Below are 21,058 nucleotides of genomic sequence, written 5' to 3'. Positions count from 1 at the left end.
TCTCTCGTGCTGTCTCTCTCTGTCACATAAATAAATAAATAAATAAATCTTTAAAAAAAAAACAAAACACCGTACTGAGTTCTTATTGTGTTGTTTTTATAAAAGGTGTGCCGGTGGTAAGCACCCTACTCACGGTTCCAGAAGCTCAGGGTGTTCACAATAACCTCTACTCCCTGTGGGATTTAAAGCCGGGGGCTTCCAGAGCTTTGATTTAGATGCAACCCTGGCCTTCTGGTGAGAGCCAACGTGGGAACATGTGATATCAATTTAAATAGCAAATGTTACATGACCCAAACAGCATGAATAGAAGGAATACATTAATGTGCCCAGCATCTGGGTCCTCAGAACTAAAGAGGTCATCCTCGGCTTGCTGGCAATTCCTAGGCGCCCTCTCCCCGCTGGCTTTCTTGGTGAGGGAAGGAAACTACAGACCAGGGTAAGGAGAGGCCTTAGCAGTTACAGAATCAAAAGCACCCCTCCTGCGACTGCAATCCAGCTTATTCCATCCAGACTCATCTTCCTCAAGTGCAGGTCTGACCGTAGTCCCCTCTGGTCAAACTCTCTCTCCCGACAAGGCAAGTGGAGACGGGCGAAGCACCCCCGCGCCCCTCCTCCTCCTCCCCGCGGCCACAGGTCCTCGGTCCTCGGGCGGGTGGGAGCCGGCAGGCTGCCGGACTATTGCTTCCAACTGCGGTGCCTCCCGGTCACCGCACGCTCTGGCGCCGCGGTTTTAGCTGCTTTCACTGACCAAGGCCCTGTTTCCCAGGTTCATTTTCTTAACATATGATGACAGCCAACCTTTCCACCACTTTTACTGTTTATTGCATTTTTGTTTGTAAATGAAGTAGGAACGACTTTTCACTCTCCTGGAGCCCTGCCATCTTCAGAGAGTCGTCAGAGCTCCGGGCACTGAGAGCGGAACCAGGGAGGGCCGTCCCCTCGGGCCTGCTGGGAATGCCGGCAAACCCAGACTTGGAAGTGGCTGAAGGGATGCCTCCAGTCCGCTGGGTGGGCACCGCACCCCTGGGTACCTGGGCCATGCTCAGCGGAACGCAGCTAACCCAGAGCAAGAAGCAGGGCCCGGATCCCAGGGGGCCAAGTGAAGATGTGGCAAGACCTGGAACGTGGCTGCCAACGCTCCCTGGGCTCGGCTCCTTCCTGAAATAACACCGCCTTGCTCACAGGAGTGGTTTTCTCACTCTTCTGATGGTGGTGCTTCAGTGCACCATGAACGGAACCCAACTCTTTAGAGGCTAAAGGGTGACACACTTGGCGTGGGATTGTGTGGCCCCTACTCAGAGGCGTATCCTGAGGTCCTGACCATTTCTAGTGAGTCTCCCACCAGCAATCCCTGAAACTAAAGGGAAGAGAAGAGGCACCAAAGAAGGACACAGTGAGTACCAAGGAGCCACATTTCTGCCTCAAGAAGGCACTCTGGAATCAAACAGGCCTGTGGGTGATCCCAACTACACTCCCTGATCATTTACTTAACTGCTTCGAGCAACGGTTTCACAAGCTATAAAATGGGGAGCTCAGAACATATATAGTAGATTCTCAATAACAGTCCTTGTTGGCTGCCTACCCAACATCCATACCCATCCATTCTTCTCTGCCAGAATCCTGATTTTGTTTGCCAGGCCTCAGGGGATTAATCGTACCTGCTCTAAGCCAATCATGGTGTTTGGTTCCTCTTACCAGTGGAGGATCTGAGGGTCTGCCCTAGTCCTGGCCCATAAAATCCAGGGGGCATACAGTGCAAGCTCTTGCACGGAAATTCTTTGCCTGTATAGAAGAACCACCATACAAGGCTCCTTTACTGCCCACTCCCCAGCCCGTTGAGGGCACTGCCATCGAGGATAGGAAGCTGGGAGAGAGCAGCCCATGGGGACAGGCTCTGGCCGACATAGTGAGGTGCAGAACAGAAAGCAGGATAGAGCCCATGACCTCTGGGATATCGCTGGGCTTCTGCACCAACCCTGGAACCTAATGCCCCAGACTTCTGTTATGTGAGATAATTAAATGTCCTTATTGCTTAATCTCCTGCCCGTCAAGCACTCTGGCATTTGTACCCAAAGGCTTCCTAACTCCAAATCACCTGTCTTTCCCCAGGCCCACCATGTTAATTCATGCTTCCTGATGACTAAGGGTTAACCATTGCATCAGAGGCTAAAGGCACTGCAATCCCCAAAAGGACTCAGTAAAATCAGCAAAAAAACAATTTAGTACACAGTGCAATTCTGGAGTTTTAAACAGCTCTAGTATTTTTTTTTTTAAACAGCTCTAGTATTAAGCATGGCTTTTAATGCAGGGGCACAAATTAAAACAAATAAATGCACAGGCATCTCAAGGGGGAAAAAAAAACCACTGCAAGAAGAGTTTAGTTCCCTTTTTTTTGCCAATAGTTTCTGTTTTGGGCTACACTCACATAAACCTGCCAGAGACAGAACAATACACTTCTAAGAAAATAAGAGAAAGAAGTATCTTTGACTTTTGCTACTCAAAAGTGGGGTCCACAGACCAGAACCATCAGCATCACTGAGGAGCCTCGGAGAAATGTGGACTCTTGGGTCCCACCCCAGACTTACTGAGTCAGCATCTGCATTGTAGCAGGATCCCTAGCTGATGTGATGCACAGGGAAGTTGGAGAAGCATTGCTCAAGAGTATGGTCTTCCTAGCAGGTGCTATGGCCTGATTCGGTACGACTGGATGACCCCAAAGTGTTGCCAACACCATGGCTTCCCTCTTTCACCTCTTAGATGCAAAGAACTCCAGTAGTGGAGAGAGAGTAGCAGGAAAAAAGTATTTATGCGTGCACACTCATGTATTTTATGACCCAGTAAACACGAGGGCAATACTAGAAACCTAAATCACGTCCCACAAAGAACTGACCCTGTGATTCTCAAGGGTGTGTCAAGCGGCACAAACAAATTCACACACGTGGCACACTCCAATTTGTACAAAATCTTTTTTTAAAATACATGAAGATAATTTATGATCACAATACTTATTAACAGTCCATCAGTAACAGCTGCTCAGTAGAGCGCCAGGGTACAGAGAAGATAGGCTTCGGGTAGGTATCATTCTCAGCACAGATGTTAGTAACACTATTCCTCCCTCAACCTCTGATATGCAATTTTGTGAGGGTAATAGATGATTAGAACGATAACCTTGAATCTGCTCATCTTTTAAGCAAATGATAAACGTGTTGGCACCTTATCTACTATTCGTAATCACTACTTTATTACGGATTGGGACACACCACCTGCCCTGCTCAGGAGGAAGGCTGGCACCTCACGAGGGACCAGACAGAACCAAAACAAGTTCTCTGAAACCCTCACTCTCCACCCAATCTCCTTTCCTCTAGTCAGACTCCTGGTTTTCAACTCTTATTTATTCCTTCTTGTACGCAAATGGTGTTCAGTGGCCTTCTCTGACTCTAGAGGCTGCAGCCCCCAACCACAACATGGTGTCCCAGGCATCCACTCACAGAAGACACCATCTGCCATATTTCCCGAGGCTGCACCCGAGAGTCACTTCTCGGCTGCTCTGAAAAACCCGCGTTTCCCATCAATGAATGAGGAAGGGAGAGGCAGTCCTTTTCTGACAACAGAAGAAAAAATCAGAAGACATCACATCTGTATTCCCTAAAGGAAGAGTTTCACCTTCCAAAATAAAAGAGACACAAAGAAGCAAACCTTCCCACCACTGGCCTTTCATGTGGGTAGGCTCTCAAAATTGCCACCAACAGGTTTCCTTCAAGTGTGCTATATTTTAACTCATATAGGAGAAGTTCTTACTTTGTACTTTGTACACGGAATCAACATCCCATTCATGATGCCACAGACGAATAACAAGAAAATGTCCACAGGAGATTGACTGCTAAAAGTGCTGAGGCTCCACAAGCGACCACTCACTCCCTAATTCCTCATTCTCCCCATTCTCCCACTCGGGACAACCCAGGCTTAAGAGGGACAAAAAGACAGAAGGTAAGTGTTGGCTGATGTCAATTCACATCTGGTTCACAGTTCAGCTGACTAATGCGATCAATTAGCCAAAGCGTGAAGGAGAACACGAGTTTAAGATGACAGCAAACCGCAGATCATCTGCCCGTCTATGTGAGAGCCACAGAACCCTTCACCAAAGCAGGTGAATTCCCAGTGACAAGTGGAGCCAGAAGCCATACCTGGTGGGGCACCAGCAGAAGGCAGGAGAAGGCTGGAGCAGTAATCCCAGACCAGCTGTGCTAAAGGTGCCAGGCACAAGCCAGCTTTCTCAAGTCCAATGACAGGCATGACCAAGAACTCACTAGTGGTCAGCTTTCTATCAAATGTGGTAATTACGGTGAGCAAAGGAAAACCACAGATGATCCCCAAATCACAAATCCATTCTTCCCTGGCTCCCCAGTGAGGGCGAGATATCTGTAAAGATGTTCTGGTAAAAGTAGTCACAGGACAGATACTTGGCTTACTCTCCCCTCCATGTCCAAGACCATCCTCTGATTTGAAAGCTTTCAAACAGGATAGAGAATTTCTTTAGTGACTGAGGCTTATGAAGGGCCACTCTAATATTTTGATGTAAGACAGGTCCTGGAGAAAGTCTTGTCAACCTTCCTTATTCTGCAGCTGAAAAAACTGAGCACCGGGGGGGACTGAACTGTCAAAAGGCACAGTGTGAAGAGCGGGGGTGGGTGAAGGGAGCCTAATGGTAAGGAAGTGAGCTAAGGCCTGAAAGAGAAGTCAGGAGATCTGAGAATGATTGGCTCTTAGGACCTTGAAAATGACCTTAAAGGCATCCACAATCGCTCAGCAGTCCTCAGTCCCCTCATCCCTAAGACCTACTTTGCTGAAGTGACAGTGCTATTGAAAGGAGAGCACTAGGTAAGTATATTAGACAGGTATCATTTCCCAAGCCCAACGCATGCTCTGAAGTCAATGGGAGCTCCTGGCTGGCCGTATTTGCAAAGACGGGCACAAGCAACTTAGATCAAATATTAATAAGTCTAAATTTCCAATGCAATATTCATATACCTGCAGGTGGTCTTTTTCATACAGATCTCCACTTAACTAGCTCTAATATCAGAAGCTTTCAATAAACTAGAATGACCCATCTGTACACTCTACAAGAGATGGTCCCTACGGGAGATGATTAAAACAGCACAATTCCAGTTGCCACAAGTATTTAAAGCAACAATTTACATCATTTCCACAAAGTTTGGAGAAGAATTAGTTGAAGCTAACACAATCTTCAAAGAATCTGCAGATTTTTAAATCTACAATAAAGAAAACCTCACATTGAAGAATCTTAACACTGAAGAGTCACTGAAATATGAGGATCACATTATTCAACTCTGTTGCTCAGTATTCTTTTAATCTACATTTACTAAATAGTCATATTTTCATTAATTCATTCAACGACTATTTACTGAGCTCTTACTAAGTGTCATTTCCGGTTTTAAACACTGGGACTGTAAAACAGAAACCCCTCCTTCATGAAGCTGACCTTTAAGTTGGGGCAGCAGCGGGAAGGAGAGGTAAATACGGTCAGCAAGCAAAATCGCTAAGTGCAGCACACAGCAGTGCTTCTCAGACTTCAGTGAGTATCACAGTCACCTGAGGGCTTCTTCACATACATACCGCTGGGCTCCGCTCCTCCCCAAGTTTCAGATTCAGCAGCCCCAGGGGTGGAAGAACACAGAATTTACGTTTTTATCAAGTTCCCAAGGTGATGGTGATACTGCTGGTCTAGGACCACACATCGACAACTGTACACCGAGGTATGCAGTAAAGAAAAAGAGATCAGGAGAGAGGAAATCCAGGGCAGAGGAGTCTGCAATTTACCACAGAATTGCCACGGAAGCCTCACTGATGTGACATGTGAGCTAAGATCTGAGGGAGGTACTGGAAAGTCTATTTGGGATTGAGCAGCTGGTGCAAAGGTCCTGAGGCAGGAGCATGCATGGCAAGGAGGCCAGTTTGACTGGAATAGAGTGAGGGAGAAGATGGAGGAAGAGATGAGGTCAACAAGATCATGTTAGGGGCCAAATCTTGTAAGGCCGGGCCACCATATGAGTTATGACTTCACTCTGAGATGGGAAGGCAGTGGAGGGCTTTGAGTAAGGGCGTGACACAAGCCGACTTAGTTTAACGGCATCCGTCTGGCTGCCATTTAGAGAACGGAAGGGGACCTCTTAGGAGACCACCTCAATAACGTAGGCAAGAGCTGAGGGTGGCCCAGACCAGGATGAGAGGGGAGGTGGTGAGACATGGTCAGCAAGAGGATTTGCTGACAAACTGGGCAGGATGGGTATGAGAGAAAGAGAAGGATCAGAGAATACCAAGCCCTAGCCTATGCCATGGAAGGACGGAGCTGCCATTTTTAAAAGAAGCGGGAAGACTATGAGAAGGGCATTCTGTTAGGGGGGGTGGGGGTTATAGAGCTTTTCTGTATTGAAATTATACAAGCTTTAGAGTTAAAAGGAAACTTGAGAGGCCAAGAACCTCATTTTATAGGTGATACAATGGCCAGCAAAGGACTTGGTTGGGGGCTCAGGCTAAGTTAGTGACTCAGAAAGCTAGATAGTCCTTGGCTACTGTGTCTTCAAGTGTATTCCATGTACTCAAGGGTTAAATCTATATTCCAGAGAGTATAAATACATGTTAACTCTATTCAGATTTCCTACAAATCTCTAACTTATGGTAGGACATATGTAGTACCTTCTAATATGTTACTGATCAAAAACACCTTTCCCCAAATCATTCATATTTACCATGCACATTTAAGATTTATTCCCCATGACAATCTATTACCCTAGACCTCATGGGGCTAACGTAGATTCCCCACATTTCCCTCCACTGACAAATTTTTGAAATTAAATACCATAGTTAACTTTTTAATAGGCTTCACCTGAACTGTAAACTTAGGCCAGTACACACGGTGTCCACATTGCCGACCATCGTATCTGCCCCAAGGGCTAGGCCTGCAGCACAACAAAAGCTCAGGAAAGATCTGCCAACCGGGGCGCCTGGGTGGCTCAGACGGTTAAGCGTCTGCCTTCAGCTCAGGTCAGGATCTCAGGGTCCTGGGACCAAGTCCAGCAATGGGGAAATCCCTGCTCAGTGGGGAGTCTGCTTGTTCCTCTCCCTCTGCCCCTCCCCCTGCTTGTGCTCTCACTCTCTCTGTCAAATAAATAAATAAAACCTTAAAAAAAAAAAATCTGCCAATCAACCACTTCAGGCGCATTAAACCCAAACAACTGATGTTCACCTTTTCACCAGGGAAGGGCCGTTTTTTGTTATAACAAATGCAGGTTCTGGGAAGCAGACAAATAAATGAAGAAATGATCATGCAAAGAACTGAACTGGACTGCTCTGCTCTTTGTCTAACAACTCTTGTTTTTCCCAGACCTCAGCAGCTTGTGGGAATATATAAAATGTAATTTAATTACGACACTGCAGGCCATTAAAGGCAGGGAGGAAAAAAGAGAAGAAGGAAGGAAAGAAGGGAAGGGAGGGAGGCAAGGAAGAAGGAAGACCAAGTCCCAACGGCCCCATGTCCTCCTAGACCCTCCTCCTTAAAGCTCAACCGTGTGCCCCATGCAGCTAATGTGCACAGCTGGGGAAATATTCCAGCGGACGGGCAGAGCAAAGGGATTCCCCCCATCGCATTCACCCAGGAAGGCTTCCTTAAGTTGTTGCTCAGACAACTGCTAGTAGCTGTTAAAGGATGGGAAGCTGCTTGAAATCTCCCCAAGTATTTCTTACTGATGATAAACACATGGAGTGGATATAACTGGGTTTCCAGAATTGAATGCATTCTTGCTTCATGCTAGGGGTTGCACCAAATGTTACCGTTTGATTTGTCAAGATCCCAAAATTCAGGGAGCTACATTAATTTGCTGTCCTTATTTACTTAAACAAACAAAAAATGTGTATGTGAAAACTACGGCATAATTCATTAAACCACGATTCACATAATGATAAACTTCCTGAAAGTCAAAACATACATTTTGGTTCCCTATAAAGCACTTTATGCCCTCCAAAGATCTTCACTTGCACGCATACTCTATGTTCGGAGTGTGCCACTCTTCTTAATTCGTGTGTACTGCTTCACTCTTCCTTAACTGTATTAATCATTTCATGGGTAGCTGCCTAACACAGAGCTTGCCTTACAGCAGGAAGCAGAAAAGCGTGGGTGGACAAGACTGGAAAAACAGGCAGGGCCTTCATATGCCATATTAGGGAGCTAAGGGCTTTATTCCACCAGCAACAGTTTTAAACTTTATGCAAGGGAATTATATGGTCAGATCTGCATTGCACACTTTTCACCCTGGTGATATGGGGGAAATCAATGGGGTAAAGAAAAAGGGAGAGCAAAATGATATGGCAGGGTCAGAGAGAGGGCCTACAGCCTCTTCCCCCTGATCTCACAAGGCCTAAAGAATTAAAGGGCCCCACCCCCATTTCAATACAAAAGCAATGTGAGCTACCTAATTCTAAAATGGAATGTGTGTTAATTCCTTTAACCCTCTAGTATTTTTCCACTGTTTGGATATGGCAACTGAGGCACAGAGTGCTTAATTAACTTGGTCACGGGGCTAGAAGGAGTGAAACCACAGCAGTCTGATGTCAGAGCCCTGCTCTAGGCCAAGGCACCCACAAATACAATGACGTCGTCATTTCCTGATTCAACGCCTCAGGGGCCTTTGGACTTTCTGATATGAATCAGAGCCTGCTGCCTCCCTTGCACACAGGGAGCCCACATTACCTTGCATGAAGCAGCAGCCCCTCCTAGCAAAAGAAATACTCCCTCCACCCCATTCCTCCATCCCCCATCGAAATGCATTTCACCAGAGCTAGAGCACAGAAGGAAAACAAAAGAACCTAGCAGCTATGGGAATAAAAACTTCACCACCAAAAAAAACACACAAAAAAGCACAACTTCACCACTACACGCACCTTCCTCTGGCTCCTTGAGAAGAACACCAGAGTACTGGAAGCAAGTTAAATCTAGTTGCGTGTTTTCCTGGCAGAAGTTTTAGTTCTAAATGTCCAAGACGCAGACTGAAGTTCAAGATGTTCTCAAAGGCTGACTAAGGATATAATCTCCCTCCCAAAAAATAGAGACACTATCCAAAGTCATACCAATGTGCCTCAGACAGTGAAAAACCCAAGGCACACATAAGCTTGATTAGGATGGTCTCAGATACACTGAGATAGATGTAATGATAACTTTCTAGACTTCTAAAGTATTAGGCTGATTTAGCTCAATATCAAATTTGTTATGAAAAACTAGGAATGGAAATTCACATTCACATTCACACACACACACACTAACAGTTAAAAGGCAAAAGTAAGAAAATGAGCGTAAGAACTACCTAATAATATAATGCAGTGGTATGCTTCTACAAAGTTCTTCAGAAAGCAAATGTTCTGAAATCAACATTTTAAAAGCACATTAAGAGTGGTCACTATTTTAAAGAATCCTAGGATAAATAATTTTGCAGCGACCACCCCAAAGCGACCTGTTTTATATGAATTTCTTCTTAGAATAGTGCCTCTCATTAATTCCAGACAAACAGACTTAGTCACTTGCCAGACAAAGACCTAAGCTCTTCCTGACAGTATGGCAGAACATCAGACTGGAAAATAAAATGCTAGGCCGTGGGAAGAGCGTGACTTTCAAATGGCCACTCCTTCTATCACGTATTGTAGCAGACACCTTTACATTTACCGAGGCATCCTGTCCAAGTTTATTACCAGGAAGTCACACATTCAGGTCCTCTGAGCACAGAAGATATAATGAGAAGTAAAGCATTTTCTTTTAAACTCTGAGTAGGCAGTCCTCAAGTTTTAATTGATTACACCAAACCTGAAGTTTTCCAGTCTAAAAAAAGTGTGGTGTCACTACTGTGCTTTAATTTGACACCCCGTGACACCCAAGAGGATTGCTTATTCTATATCCTAAAACCTTACCAGAGACTTGTGTCTCAAACTGAAGGAGCAGAGAGGGGAAAACGTACAGAATATGTTCCCTGGCTTCAAAATGGAATCGCCATGCAGAGGTGTAGAAGAGCGAGTGATTGCTACTGGTCTTCCATCCCAAACTGAGATCATTTATACACAGATTTAGGGCTGTCTTCCTAGAAATCCCACAGACATGGGATCACAGGCTCTGCAGCCAGATCCCGGAATCTGAAGCCTACTTGTGACCTGGGCAACTTACTTCCCCTCTCTGTACCTTAGTTTCTTGTCTGTAAAATGGGCACATTTACAGGGCTGCAGTGAACAAATCACAATGTGCTCAGCACACAGAACCCAGCCTGAAATACAGGAAGCACTCAATACACATTAGTTACTGATTTTATATCCCAAGTCAATAGAAATGTATATAATTCCCACAGAATCTGTACTTTTGGAAACAGAACCAAGCATATTTGCCTTATTCACCACACTTGTTGGCTGAATGAGAGTTTCTCATGGTCTGAACCAGGAATCCTAATTTCCCCCCCTTTTTTTTAAGATGTTATTTATTTATTTGACAGAGAGAGAGAGAGCACGCACAAGCAGGCAGAACCACAGGTAGAGAGAGAAGCAGGCTCCTCGCTGAGCAGGGAGCCCGACATGGGGCTCAATCCCAGGACCCTGAGATCATGACCTGAGCTGAAGGCAGTTGCTTAACCATCTGAGCCACCCAGGTGTCCCTTAATTTCCCCTTTTCTAATAAAAAATTCTGAGAAAGGAAATATATAAATGGTAGAGTGATTTAAATAAAAATTGTTTTCTATTAGAAGAGCACAAATACTCTTTTTAAAAGCAATGCTCATAACAATACTCTCAAGGTAAACAAATATTACATTCAAAGAAGTAAATGCAAACTTCTCCCCTGCTTAAATTTTATTTCAAAAAATAGGGCTTAAAGAACATAAAGATGCAAAGAGAAAGGGCACAAACAGCCTGAACAAAAGCAATTTATTATCTACCCAAATATAATAGGCAGCTTTCAACCCTTCCACCCACCTCCCCTACTTCACCCACCAGAAAAGATAGCAGCAAAAGACCCAGAGACTCCTGGTCCCCGTTCTCGTTCAGGCAGTAACCAATCGCCTGGCCAACAGAGTCAAACTCCTAGAAAACAGGGATAGCATCAGCATCTGTCTGTTCCAAGGAAGCATTACAAGTGTTTTCTTAAAGCAATAACCTTATTTCAGAGTTAAAACCAAAATAATAAAATAATTATAATAATAATAACTATTATTATTAAGTACCATAGGAATTCGATGTTGTGCTCAGGTTAAAGAGTATGGAAAAAATTGAATATGAATTCTAGAAAGCCATAGCCCCAGAGATGTAGAAACTGTACAGTTTAAATGCCTGTTAATCCAGGGCGCCTGGGTGGCTCAGTCACTTAAGTGACCCACTCTGGATTTCAGCTCAGGTCGGGATCTCAGGGTCATCGAGCCCCACGTTGGGCTCTGTGCTGGGTGTGGAGCCTGCTTAAGATTCTCTCTCTCTGCCCCTCCCCATCTACACCCCGCCCCGCTTGTACTTGCTGGCTCGCTCTCAAAAAAAAATAACTAAATAAAAATAAATAAATGCCTATTACCCCCCCATCACACATCCGGGAAACGGCCATTTCAGCCCATGGTGTGGCACACGCAGGAAGTCACATGCTCGGAAGGGATGACAGCGAGGGCCCAGAATGGTGGTACACAAAGCCTTCCCTACGCACCAGGCTTAGCACTTCACACACCACAACCCGGGTGGTGGCTTTCCCCACGTGCCCTTCTGAGCCCAGCAGCCCCCATGGTGCAAGCAACACCACCATCCATGGTGAGGAGAAAATACCCAAGGCCCAAGAGGGGAAGAGAAATTCAGGAAATCTTACTTCAGGGGATCCCAACTGAGGAAAAGAAAAGGCCGATGTGCTACAGAAGGCCTGGAGAAAGAGCTCAGGTCATTAATCTGACAAGAATAATAGATGAAGTGACTGGCAAAGCACCAAGTGGCAGAATAAGGCAAGGGTTGACCTGCCTTCGCATGTCAAAGGCAGTTCACTGCTATTTTGACCCTCTTAGTGAGCAGTGATCATTTCATCACCAGAGAGAAAATCAGTCATATTTTTTTTTATCAGCTTAGAACAAGATTAATGACAAAGTAACTTCCAAGTTCCATAATTAATAAACATTAGCTTTTTATAACTCACACAAGCCCCTCAGAGCTGAACCCCTAGCAAGACTAATTTGAGGTACCTACGACCTGCCGGCGGTGCAGGGGAGGGTCAGTGCGAGCCTGTCGGTGGCAATGAAAGCAGTAACAGCAGCGACAGTAAGAAGAGTAACACAAGAACCACAGAGGCTATTGCCTGCACGCCATGCGCCAGCCACTGTTACCATCGCTGGGTGGGAAGAACCGCATTCGATGCCACAAGGAGAGATGAGGGGGAGATATCTGTATCCCTCTTTAAGGAAACAGAGTCTTATAGAAGTTGAGTAGCCTGACCAAGGTCACAGAGCTTGAGTGGTGACCTGGGAATCTCCACCATGCCAGTTCATCCGCGACCTTGCACCCTGAACTTGAGTGCTCAGAGGTGGGAGAGTCTGAAGCTTCTGTCCACAGACGTTTCCAGTTGTCACTTGTTTTGTTGAAGTTTTGTTTTTTTTTTTCTAAATGCCCCTAGCCTGCGGGGTCAGGGCCACTCTCTAGTGTAAGAACAAGATATGTTAGGACCCCTGGGTGGCTCAGTCGGTTAAGCGTCTGCCTTCAGCTCAGGTCATGATCCCAGGGCCCTGGGATCGAGCCCCGCATCAGGCTCCCTGCTCAGCGGGGAATCTGCTTCTCCCTGTCCCTCTGCCTGCCGCTCTCCCCCTGCTTGTGCTCGTTCACTCTCTGTGTCAAATGAGTAAACAAAATCTTTAAAAAAAAAAAGATATGCATACATAAGGCACTAACTTAGATGGCTCAAGGACAAAATTCAGTGTTAGTAATAAGAGCCACAAAGTAGAGAGGGGGAAGATACATGAATTAATGATCATTACTGATGCCGGGTGATGGGTATACATGAGGTTCTTCCTACTCTTTTCTACTGTAGGCTACGTATGAAAATTTTTACCATAAACGGTTTAAAAATGACTTTGACTAATTGACAGTTTATGAAGTTTATTAAGTCATTTCCTGTCATTTTTTCCCCCAGGTCATACTTTTACACAGTTCAAAATTCAAAACGTTATAGAGGGTACACACCACACAGTCCCACTCCTCGTTATCCTTCTAATGTTTCTTTGTATAAATATATAGAGATATTCTTATTTCTCCCCATTTCTTTCACAAAAGGTGACATACACATTCTATTTCACCCTGTTGTATTCACTTAACCACATAGCCTGGAGATTTTTTTCCTTCACATCAGTGTATAGCGGGCTTTTCATTCTCCATGACAGCTGGTGGCTCTCCCATAATGCAGAGAGGCCATCTACCATATTTAACTGGGACACCTACGTTGTTTCCAATCTCCTGCAACCAGAAACAGTGCTCCAATAAATAAGCTTATAATGTGTATCCCTGCCTACTGCACATTTTGGGTGTACTAAGCATTTCTCACATTTACGTACTTATTTTAACAACCATATCAGCAGTTGTTTCATGGGACATGAAGCTTACACAATTTGGGAAACCCTCTGTAATACAGACAATACAAAATTAAAAATCAAAGTTAGGTATGAATATGTCTATTTCTTTAAAATTAAAAATTCATACCGATTCACTGGAGTCCTAAGGATTAATAAGTTCCTTTCTTCTGAAATAGCTTTAGACAACTTAACAAAAATGCCTACACAGAAATACCTCCTGATTGCAGGTTGGCTTCTCCTCTCCACCTAGAACATTCTGCAACTCCCAGAAATACAAAGCACTTACAGGACCCTGAATCTTAAGTTTCAACAGGCGCACAGGATATCTGTGTCTTCTCGAATGATAGGCAGTATCAATCATCACCATCTCACAGATGGGGAAACTGAGGCTTAGAGATGCAACAACCTGCCCCACTCTGCTCCATGGGTCTGAAACCAGGCCTGTTTGATGCCAAGGCTCCGTGTTTAACTGATACACAGAGTGCCTCCACAGTGGTCTCAAGCCAATGACTGTATTTGACTCAATGTATCTCTTCAATGAGAGGAATAATAAAGGATAACACTTTCATTATTAGTTTTCCAGGGAAGAAACATTTGATTTGAAATATATTCTGTTTCCCTTCTATATTTTTAAAACATCTTTTCTCCCTTTAAAAGGAAATAAATAAAAGTCCCCTTGAATGTACCCAACTAAACACAGAGCCCAAGGTCAGCACTGTGCCTGTCATACAGACCAGGCATCACCTGACAGGTTCTCTGGCACCTAGAGAGGAACAAACAATGAATCAAAGAGATGACTCAAGGCTTATCCTTTGTGTTGGGGGTGTGTTTGTTTTCTGCTGAGCTCTCGCATTTCCAATAATACCCCAGATCCTCGCATTTGTCCAGAAACAAAACTAGAACCAAGGAGTGTGATCAACTCTGCTCTAAGAACTTGATATGCAAAGACCCTAAACCCTAAATACTGGAAGAGAGGCCTCTTCCACTCCAACTCAGAGAGCAGCATACCAGGCTAATGAAAGATTTGGGGCGAGCTTTGGTGCTCTTCCACAATAGGAGCCCCATGAACGATTCGCGCCAAGGATGCTGCCAGGACATGCTGTTAGTAATATTCAGTGCCTGGAAGCCAGAAGGCTGAGCACCCTGCGGTGACGGGGACAGTGCAGGTCAAGGAAGGACCGTCCAGTCAAAAATGCAAAAAGCAGAGATGGCTGAGAGGATGGTGGAGGCAGGCCTTCCTGGACATGGGGTGAAACAAGAGTCAATATAGACACGGCTACATTTTATCCCAGGCCTTTCCAGTTACTCTCGGCACAATAACAAAATGACAAGTTCTGCACGCAGAGGCCACCTGTCTGGTGCATTCCCTCTACAGACACCCACTGCACCTGCAGGCCAACTGCCATCAACAGCCAGGCATGGGCACACGGGTGGGTGTAAGACCAAAATAACCCAGAGACTTTAAGGGTTGACAATGCTTTCAGCCACCTCTTCAGAAGTCCAGGGGCTTAAATTAATAGAAGGGTACAGTGTTTTAAACTTTCAAACTCGTCAGAAAAACTCTCAAAAGTGCTTTTCTTGCAGTCACGTAAATACCACCTTTATTCAACCTGAAAGGTAGAAAAAATAAAATTGAAAGTAAAATTGTCTTTATCAAAAGGCTATGTTCTGAAATAGCACTGTTTATTGGATGATCTAACAAAAATTTATCAAAATAATAGGGAAAAAAGGGGGGTGCCTGGGTGGCTCAGTTGGTAAAGCGTCCAACTCTTGGTTTCAGCTCAGGTCACGATCTCACGCTCAGCGGGGAGTCTGCTTGAGTTTCTCTCTTCCTCTCCCTCTGCCCCTCCCCACCACTTACTCTCTCTCTCTCTCTCAAATAAATCTTAAAAAATAATAATAATAGGAAAAATATTCTGCCTCAGACCCAAACATTCTAGAACAGGGCAGCCCAGATACATTCTTAAAATAGATTACAGGCATTCATTCATTCATTCATTTATTCATTCACTCATTATTTATTTGGAATGATAATGAATGATATCCCTTGAAATGATAATAATGATATTCCTTGAAACTGTAACATTTCTGTCAAAAGAATTTTTATTTTTATCAGCTTTACCTGCTATTTGTACTGAACCATCCTCACCCAGAAGAATATTACCAGCTTTCAAATCCCTGTTAGGAAAAAAAAAAATGGAGAATAAATTATGGAATACAGACATTATATTGCATTAATCCACTCAGAGAGATTTAAAAACACATCACATAATGTAGCTATTTAACATAATTAACATTTTATAAATATGAAAATTATATCACAGATTTTTTAAGTTATAGGGATAAGTTGTGATTTTATATAGCTTGCTCCTGGGAGATGGTTAGGATTTTAGTAACAAATAGTTTATATGGAATCATTATCCAAATTGAATTAAATCAGTAGTGAGTACATTCTTTATGTTATAGAGTTAGAGGCTGTCCATTGACTCACCATACCATCATTTTATCGAGAATTAAAGCTGAAAATTCTATGTAAAGCTGTTCTACTTCCACTCAAATGTGTCTGGGGTGCAACTCCAAATTAATCCCGGTGGCTTCTTAAACAATGGATTGGATCAGCCTCTCCTCTGGGGAGATGCTGACTATAAATACTAATTACAACATTCTATAATATATTTCTTCACCATATAGAAGTCTTAACTCTTCAAAAGAAAAATGACAATTTACAAGTTTGATATCTAAGGTAATATTTTTTTTCTAACTACTGAAACACTTGGCAAATATCCTTAAATATATAGGCCACGTAGAGCTCAAGGCAGGGGAATTACAATGTGAGTATTACTAATAAATGGCTATTTACTTGCAGCTATTCCTTTTTTTTAAAAAAAAGATTTTATTTATTTATTGGACAGAGAGAGAGAGAGCACAAGCAGGCATCGTGGCAGGCAGATGGAGAGGGAGAAGCAGGCTCTCCGCTGAGCAGGGAGCCGGATGTGGGGCTCAATCCCAGGACCCTGGGATCATGAACTGAGCCGAAGGCAGACGCTTAATCCACTGAGCCACCCAGGCGCCCCTACTTGCAGCTATTCCTAAGGGCCCAAGTAACACGAACCCTTTTGAAACATCAAACACTCATATTTTAGGCTGTTTGGCTACTGAAAGAATGAGCATTTCATGTCACAAAAGAAGATGAAATTAGTTCCCCCTTTCTTCACACCACCATGCCAAAAGTAATGAACATATTACAATGTCTGGACCAGTTCTGCCTACATTAGAAAGGCAGAGATGCTATCCTGCTCAACTGAGCCTACTTCAAGAGGAGCATGTTAACTGATTTTTTTTAATGAGCTCACTCGGTACTTTTTATGTTCTGCTTCTATTTCAGTGAGAGCAGATAAGCCAGTCCTGCGGGTACTAATATATTTCATCCGAACGTATTCACTTGCTTCTTTCTTAAGTACTTTCTCCACATCTATTCGGCCTAGCTCTGAAATAATGTTGATGCCTACCTGCAACACATGTTCCCTTAATATTCTTTACAAGCCGGAGCTAAAGATACAAATGGCTGAATTTAAATAACTTTGCAGAAATCCTACCTGTGAATCTGACCATTTCTGTGCAGATAGTCTAAGCCTTCCAAAACCTCTTTAAGAATTGTTGCTATTATTGCCTCTTCCAGTACTCCATTCTTGTGTTCCCCTCGGTTGACGATGTATTTTATGATATCCAACATTGAACCTAGACAGAAGTGAAAACTTTGTGTAAGCATCTTCGGTACCTTTCTAGGTTGGGCTCCGCTATTTAGAAAATTAAGTGGAAATGTCAAAATATGTTGGTTTATTTAACACAATCTCCCCCTCCAAGGCATACAGTTGCATGGCGGCACAGAACCAGAAACCCTATATCCAAGTCTGCAAGAGCACTTCCGGCATGAGAAGAATTCCGGGTCAGGGACCACAAGATTGTTCAGGGTCACCTCAGGGCTAATTCCTTTCTCCTACACATACACAACTGGTTACAGGCTCAAAACAGGGTTCAAAATGTTTGAAGTGAAAAACCAAAGGAGGAAGAGGCCAGGGAAACAGACAGCTGTGAACTGATGAGAGAGAGAAGCGCAAATCTTCCTGGACATCTAGAACACAGGTGGGAAGGAAGAAAAAAAAAGTATGTTGCCACTAGACCCCTGCTTATAACCAGAAGCTTCCTTTCTGTGACTCTCGGCAATCTTTATTTTTGTTCACTTGATGCATAATGCGCTGACTTCCATAATGAAATAAATACACAGTACTTTGTTACCATAAACAGATTAGTATCCTTGGCACTGTGAGTTCATGTTTCAACACATATTAATTAATATTCCAAACCTCCTGGTCATTTTAAAAGCCATAATTACCTGGGGGTTCAACATTTCTGAAGAGTTAACAAATGGCTTACCTCAGGATCTGAATCTGGCTCCAGGCTCTCTATGATTAACTGGGAGAATTGAGTTTCCCCATCAGGTATTACTACACCAGACTAGCTGCCTGCCCCTCATTAAAAGATTTAATGGGATAAAATATTATAAAAGAAAACAAATGCATATTTCCCCCCTCAGAGAAACATCTATTTATTCATTGATTCTTAAATTTGTTAACAATTGAGAAAATGAGACTTCCAAAAATGTTTCATTTTTATCTTATAAAGATATACCCTACCAGGCATGTGTGCATTTCTGGCCTGCTGAAAGAAAAATGAGCAAGAGTCCACATCTGCCCAGGTCTCCCGGACCTGTAGAAACCCGTTTAAAACCTGTTCTTCTTACCTAAAGCCCAGGGAGGCTGACGAAATTGGATTCTTTTAAAAAGACAATGACATTTTCTTTCAAGTCCTCGGGCAAGGGGATTGGGGATATTTTCGAGCTTATAAAAGGTTAACTGGGATCAAAATAAAGACAGGAAGCAAAATCCTCAGCCTGAGCTGAGTATTTGGGGCTGCCCAGGGTCCCAGGTCACCAGAATTTCTCAGTCTCCTCCAAGCTGGGGGAACCAAGCAAGAAGAGGCTCGGTGAAGGTCATCTTCCTGCCAAAGCACAGGTCTTCCAGAGCCCAGGGGCAGTCCCGACCCTCCAACACTGTAGTCTGGCTCCAGCAAGCTGCCTTTTTCTTTTTTCCCTCATTTCTTTCTTTTCATGTTTAATTAAAAACCAAAGTAGGCCCTCATGGAAACAATGACTAATAGGATTGACAAGACTGGGAACAGAACCGGACTCCGCTCTCCCAGGCTCCCCACTGAGACCTGCACAAGCAGACCCAAGGCAATTACGGCATATTTGTCCTCTCGGTTCTGGGCCTCTGCTGGATCCAAGAGTTTCTTCAAAAAAAAAAAAAAAAAAGGAAAGAAATTAAGATTGCCCCCCACCACCACCACCACCACGAGTCAGCCTTCACTGGAACTAGGTCTGCAGATTAAAATGGGCTCTACAATATAAATTCTGCGGTGCCAGTTTGGGCTTCATCCAGGCACCTCAAAATGTTCTCCTCTGCTCCTAAACCATACTTCATGTCTGGGAAAGATACAGAAGGAGTGAGAGATGCTGGGTGTTACAAAGAAAATCACTTGGGCTTCCTAAACTTCCATTTCCCTGTCTGTAAAATGAAGGTGATAATTCTTGCGGCATCTCGTAGCTTTTAAGTCAACAGGTCCCAGCACCACTTCTTTCCAGCACTAACAACTACTATGTAGGTGACCTTGGGCGAGCTGCCTAACTCTCCCAAGAGCTTCGGGGAACTTTCTGAAAAGCAGGGACGGTGACACCTGCCATTCAAAGATGCTGTCCAGATTCAAGTAAATTGCCTTGAACAGGATCTAGCCAGAGAGTAAGTGTTCCATAAAGTTAATGGTTCTCATTACCATTCTTTATCAAATAGTGATGGTAAAAGATTAAAAGGAAAAATATGGGAATGTCAAAGTGTCTTGTAAGGTAAACTGTCAGTGGCTTTTGTAACTCTGGTGACCTGAGGCCAGAGGGAAAGCTCCTCTGCTTTTTCAAATGCAAACACAGGATGAAAATAGTGCCACTTCAGATCAACTTGCAGAAAGCTCTTCTCCATTCAACTGAAGCAATATTTATTGAGCTCCCACTGGGTGCCAGGTTCAGTAAATGAGAAGTACAGGAGACCGTGCTCTCCTCGGCAAGTCGGAATCTAATCTAAATCTGCCCCGTCTGACACTGCAGCCGCGGGCCGGGCCATCTGCAGTTATTTAAATAGAAGCTGATGAAAACTGAATAGAAATTCAGTGCCTCAGGAACACGGGCCACAAGTCAAGTATTCAAGGGCCACATGTGCCTAGTAGAAACTGGAGCGCCCAGCTCTAGAACATGTCCATCATCACTGAACGAACTCTGAACGAACAGCACTGGAAGAATTCATTATACTGCGATGTAGTAAGGACTCGAATAATATTAAAAACAAAGAGTTTAAAGAGGAAGGACTGGTTAATTTTTCTGATGAGCATGGGGGAGGCTGCAGAGAGCATGTGCGGTGTTCAGACTTGATCACCTGGAGAAGGAAGGACAGACCTCTTGGGCTGAGGAGCCACGCAGGTGAGGTGTAGGAGGACAGAGAGAGCACAGAAGATACTTAGGGAGCCTCCCCTCTACGGAGAAGGCACAGACAGTCGAGGCAGTGCAATCCAGGCTTTATTCTCTAGGTAAATAATAAACAAGCAAAACTTTTAAATACAAAAGGGAGGGGACCAAATTTAAAGTCTTAGTCAATACGCTGGCTCACACAAAAGGAAAAAAAACAACAACAACAAGCAAATAACAAAACCTACTTACCTCCACTTAGTAATTTCATGACCAGCCAAAGTTCATCTTTTACCACAAAAGAGGTGTAATAGGTCACTACATTGGGATGGCTGCACTGACTCATGGCTTGAATTTCCTTCTATAAAAAACAAAACAAAACAAAATATGACATAGTACCCTGGGGCAAAAAATCAGGAAACAAAACAGAAGGGAAACCACAACTGAGTACCTGGGCACCTTTCTTACTTAAAAGCCTACCTGGGGGCGCTGCCTAAACCTTGAGTTCAATGAAGCTACATGAGAACTAACTAATTCACCCTCATCATCAACGTGCTAGACTTGAGAAAGGCCTCTCCCGAGACCAGAGAGCCCTGTGGACCTGAAGGACAGGACAGAGAAACTTCAGATGGGCCTATCACCCAGATCACCCCCTACTCTGCAGCAGAGAGCCCTGCCACACAGGACTGAGGGCCTCCTACCTGCACCGAAGGCCTGGACGGAGAGAGAAAAGACTGAGTGAGTCCTCAGAGGACGGGGTCCCACGGCCAGCCTCAACTCCGGTGGGCCTTAGCTCCTCCCTCGTCCCAAACTGTTTGTCTCTTAGGACTGCTGTGATGTTATAAATGAGCAAATACATATGAAA

General features: G+C 44.1%; 1 protein-coding gene across 1 annotated transcript in view; it reads right to left on the bottom strand.

The window, feature by feature from the left end:
* Window positions 1-21,058, bottom strand: part of STK39 (serine/threonine kinase 39) — a 310,863-nt gene that overhangs the window by 216,157 nt on the left and 73,648 nt on the right. Inside the window, exons 3-5 of the mRNA XM_035007841.1 lie at window positions 20,446-20,554; window positions 17,222-17,363; window positions 15,748-15,803 (exon numbers count right to left, since the gene is read on the bottom strand). Coding sequence (XP_034863732.1) covers window positions 15,748-15,803; window positions 17,222-17,363; window positions 20,446-20,554 — 307 coding nt within the window. The remainder of the gene's footprint in view (window positions 1-15,747; window positions 15,804-17,221; window positions 17,364-20,445; window positions 20,555-21,058) is intronic.

This window comes from Mirounga leonina, unplaced genomic scaffold (genome assembly GCF_011800145.1).
Source record: "Mirounga leonina isolate KUSES-001 unplaced genomic scaffold, KU_Mleo_1.0 Mir_151, whole genome shotgun sequence".
NCBI lineage: Eukaryota > Metazoa > Chordata > Mammalia > Carnivora > Phocidae > Mirounga > Mirounga leonina.
This window is presented reverse-complemented; position numbering and strand designations above follow the sequence as displayed.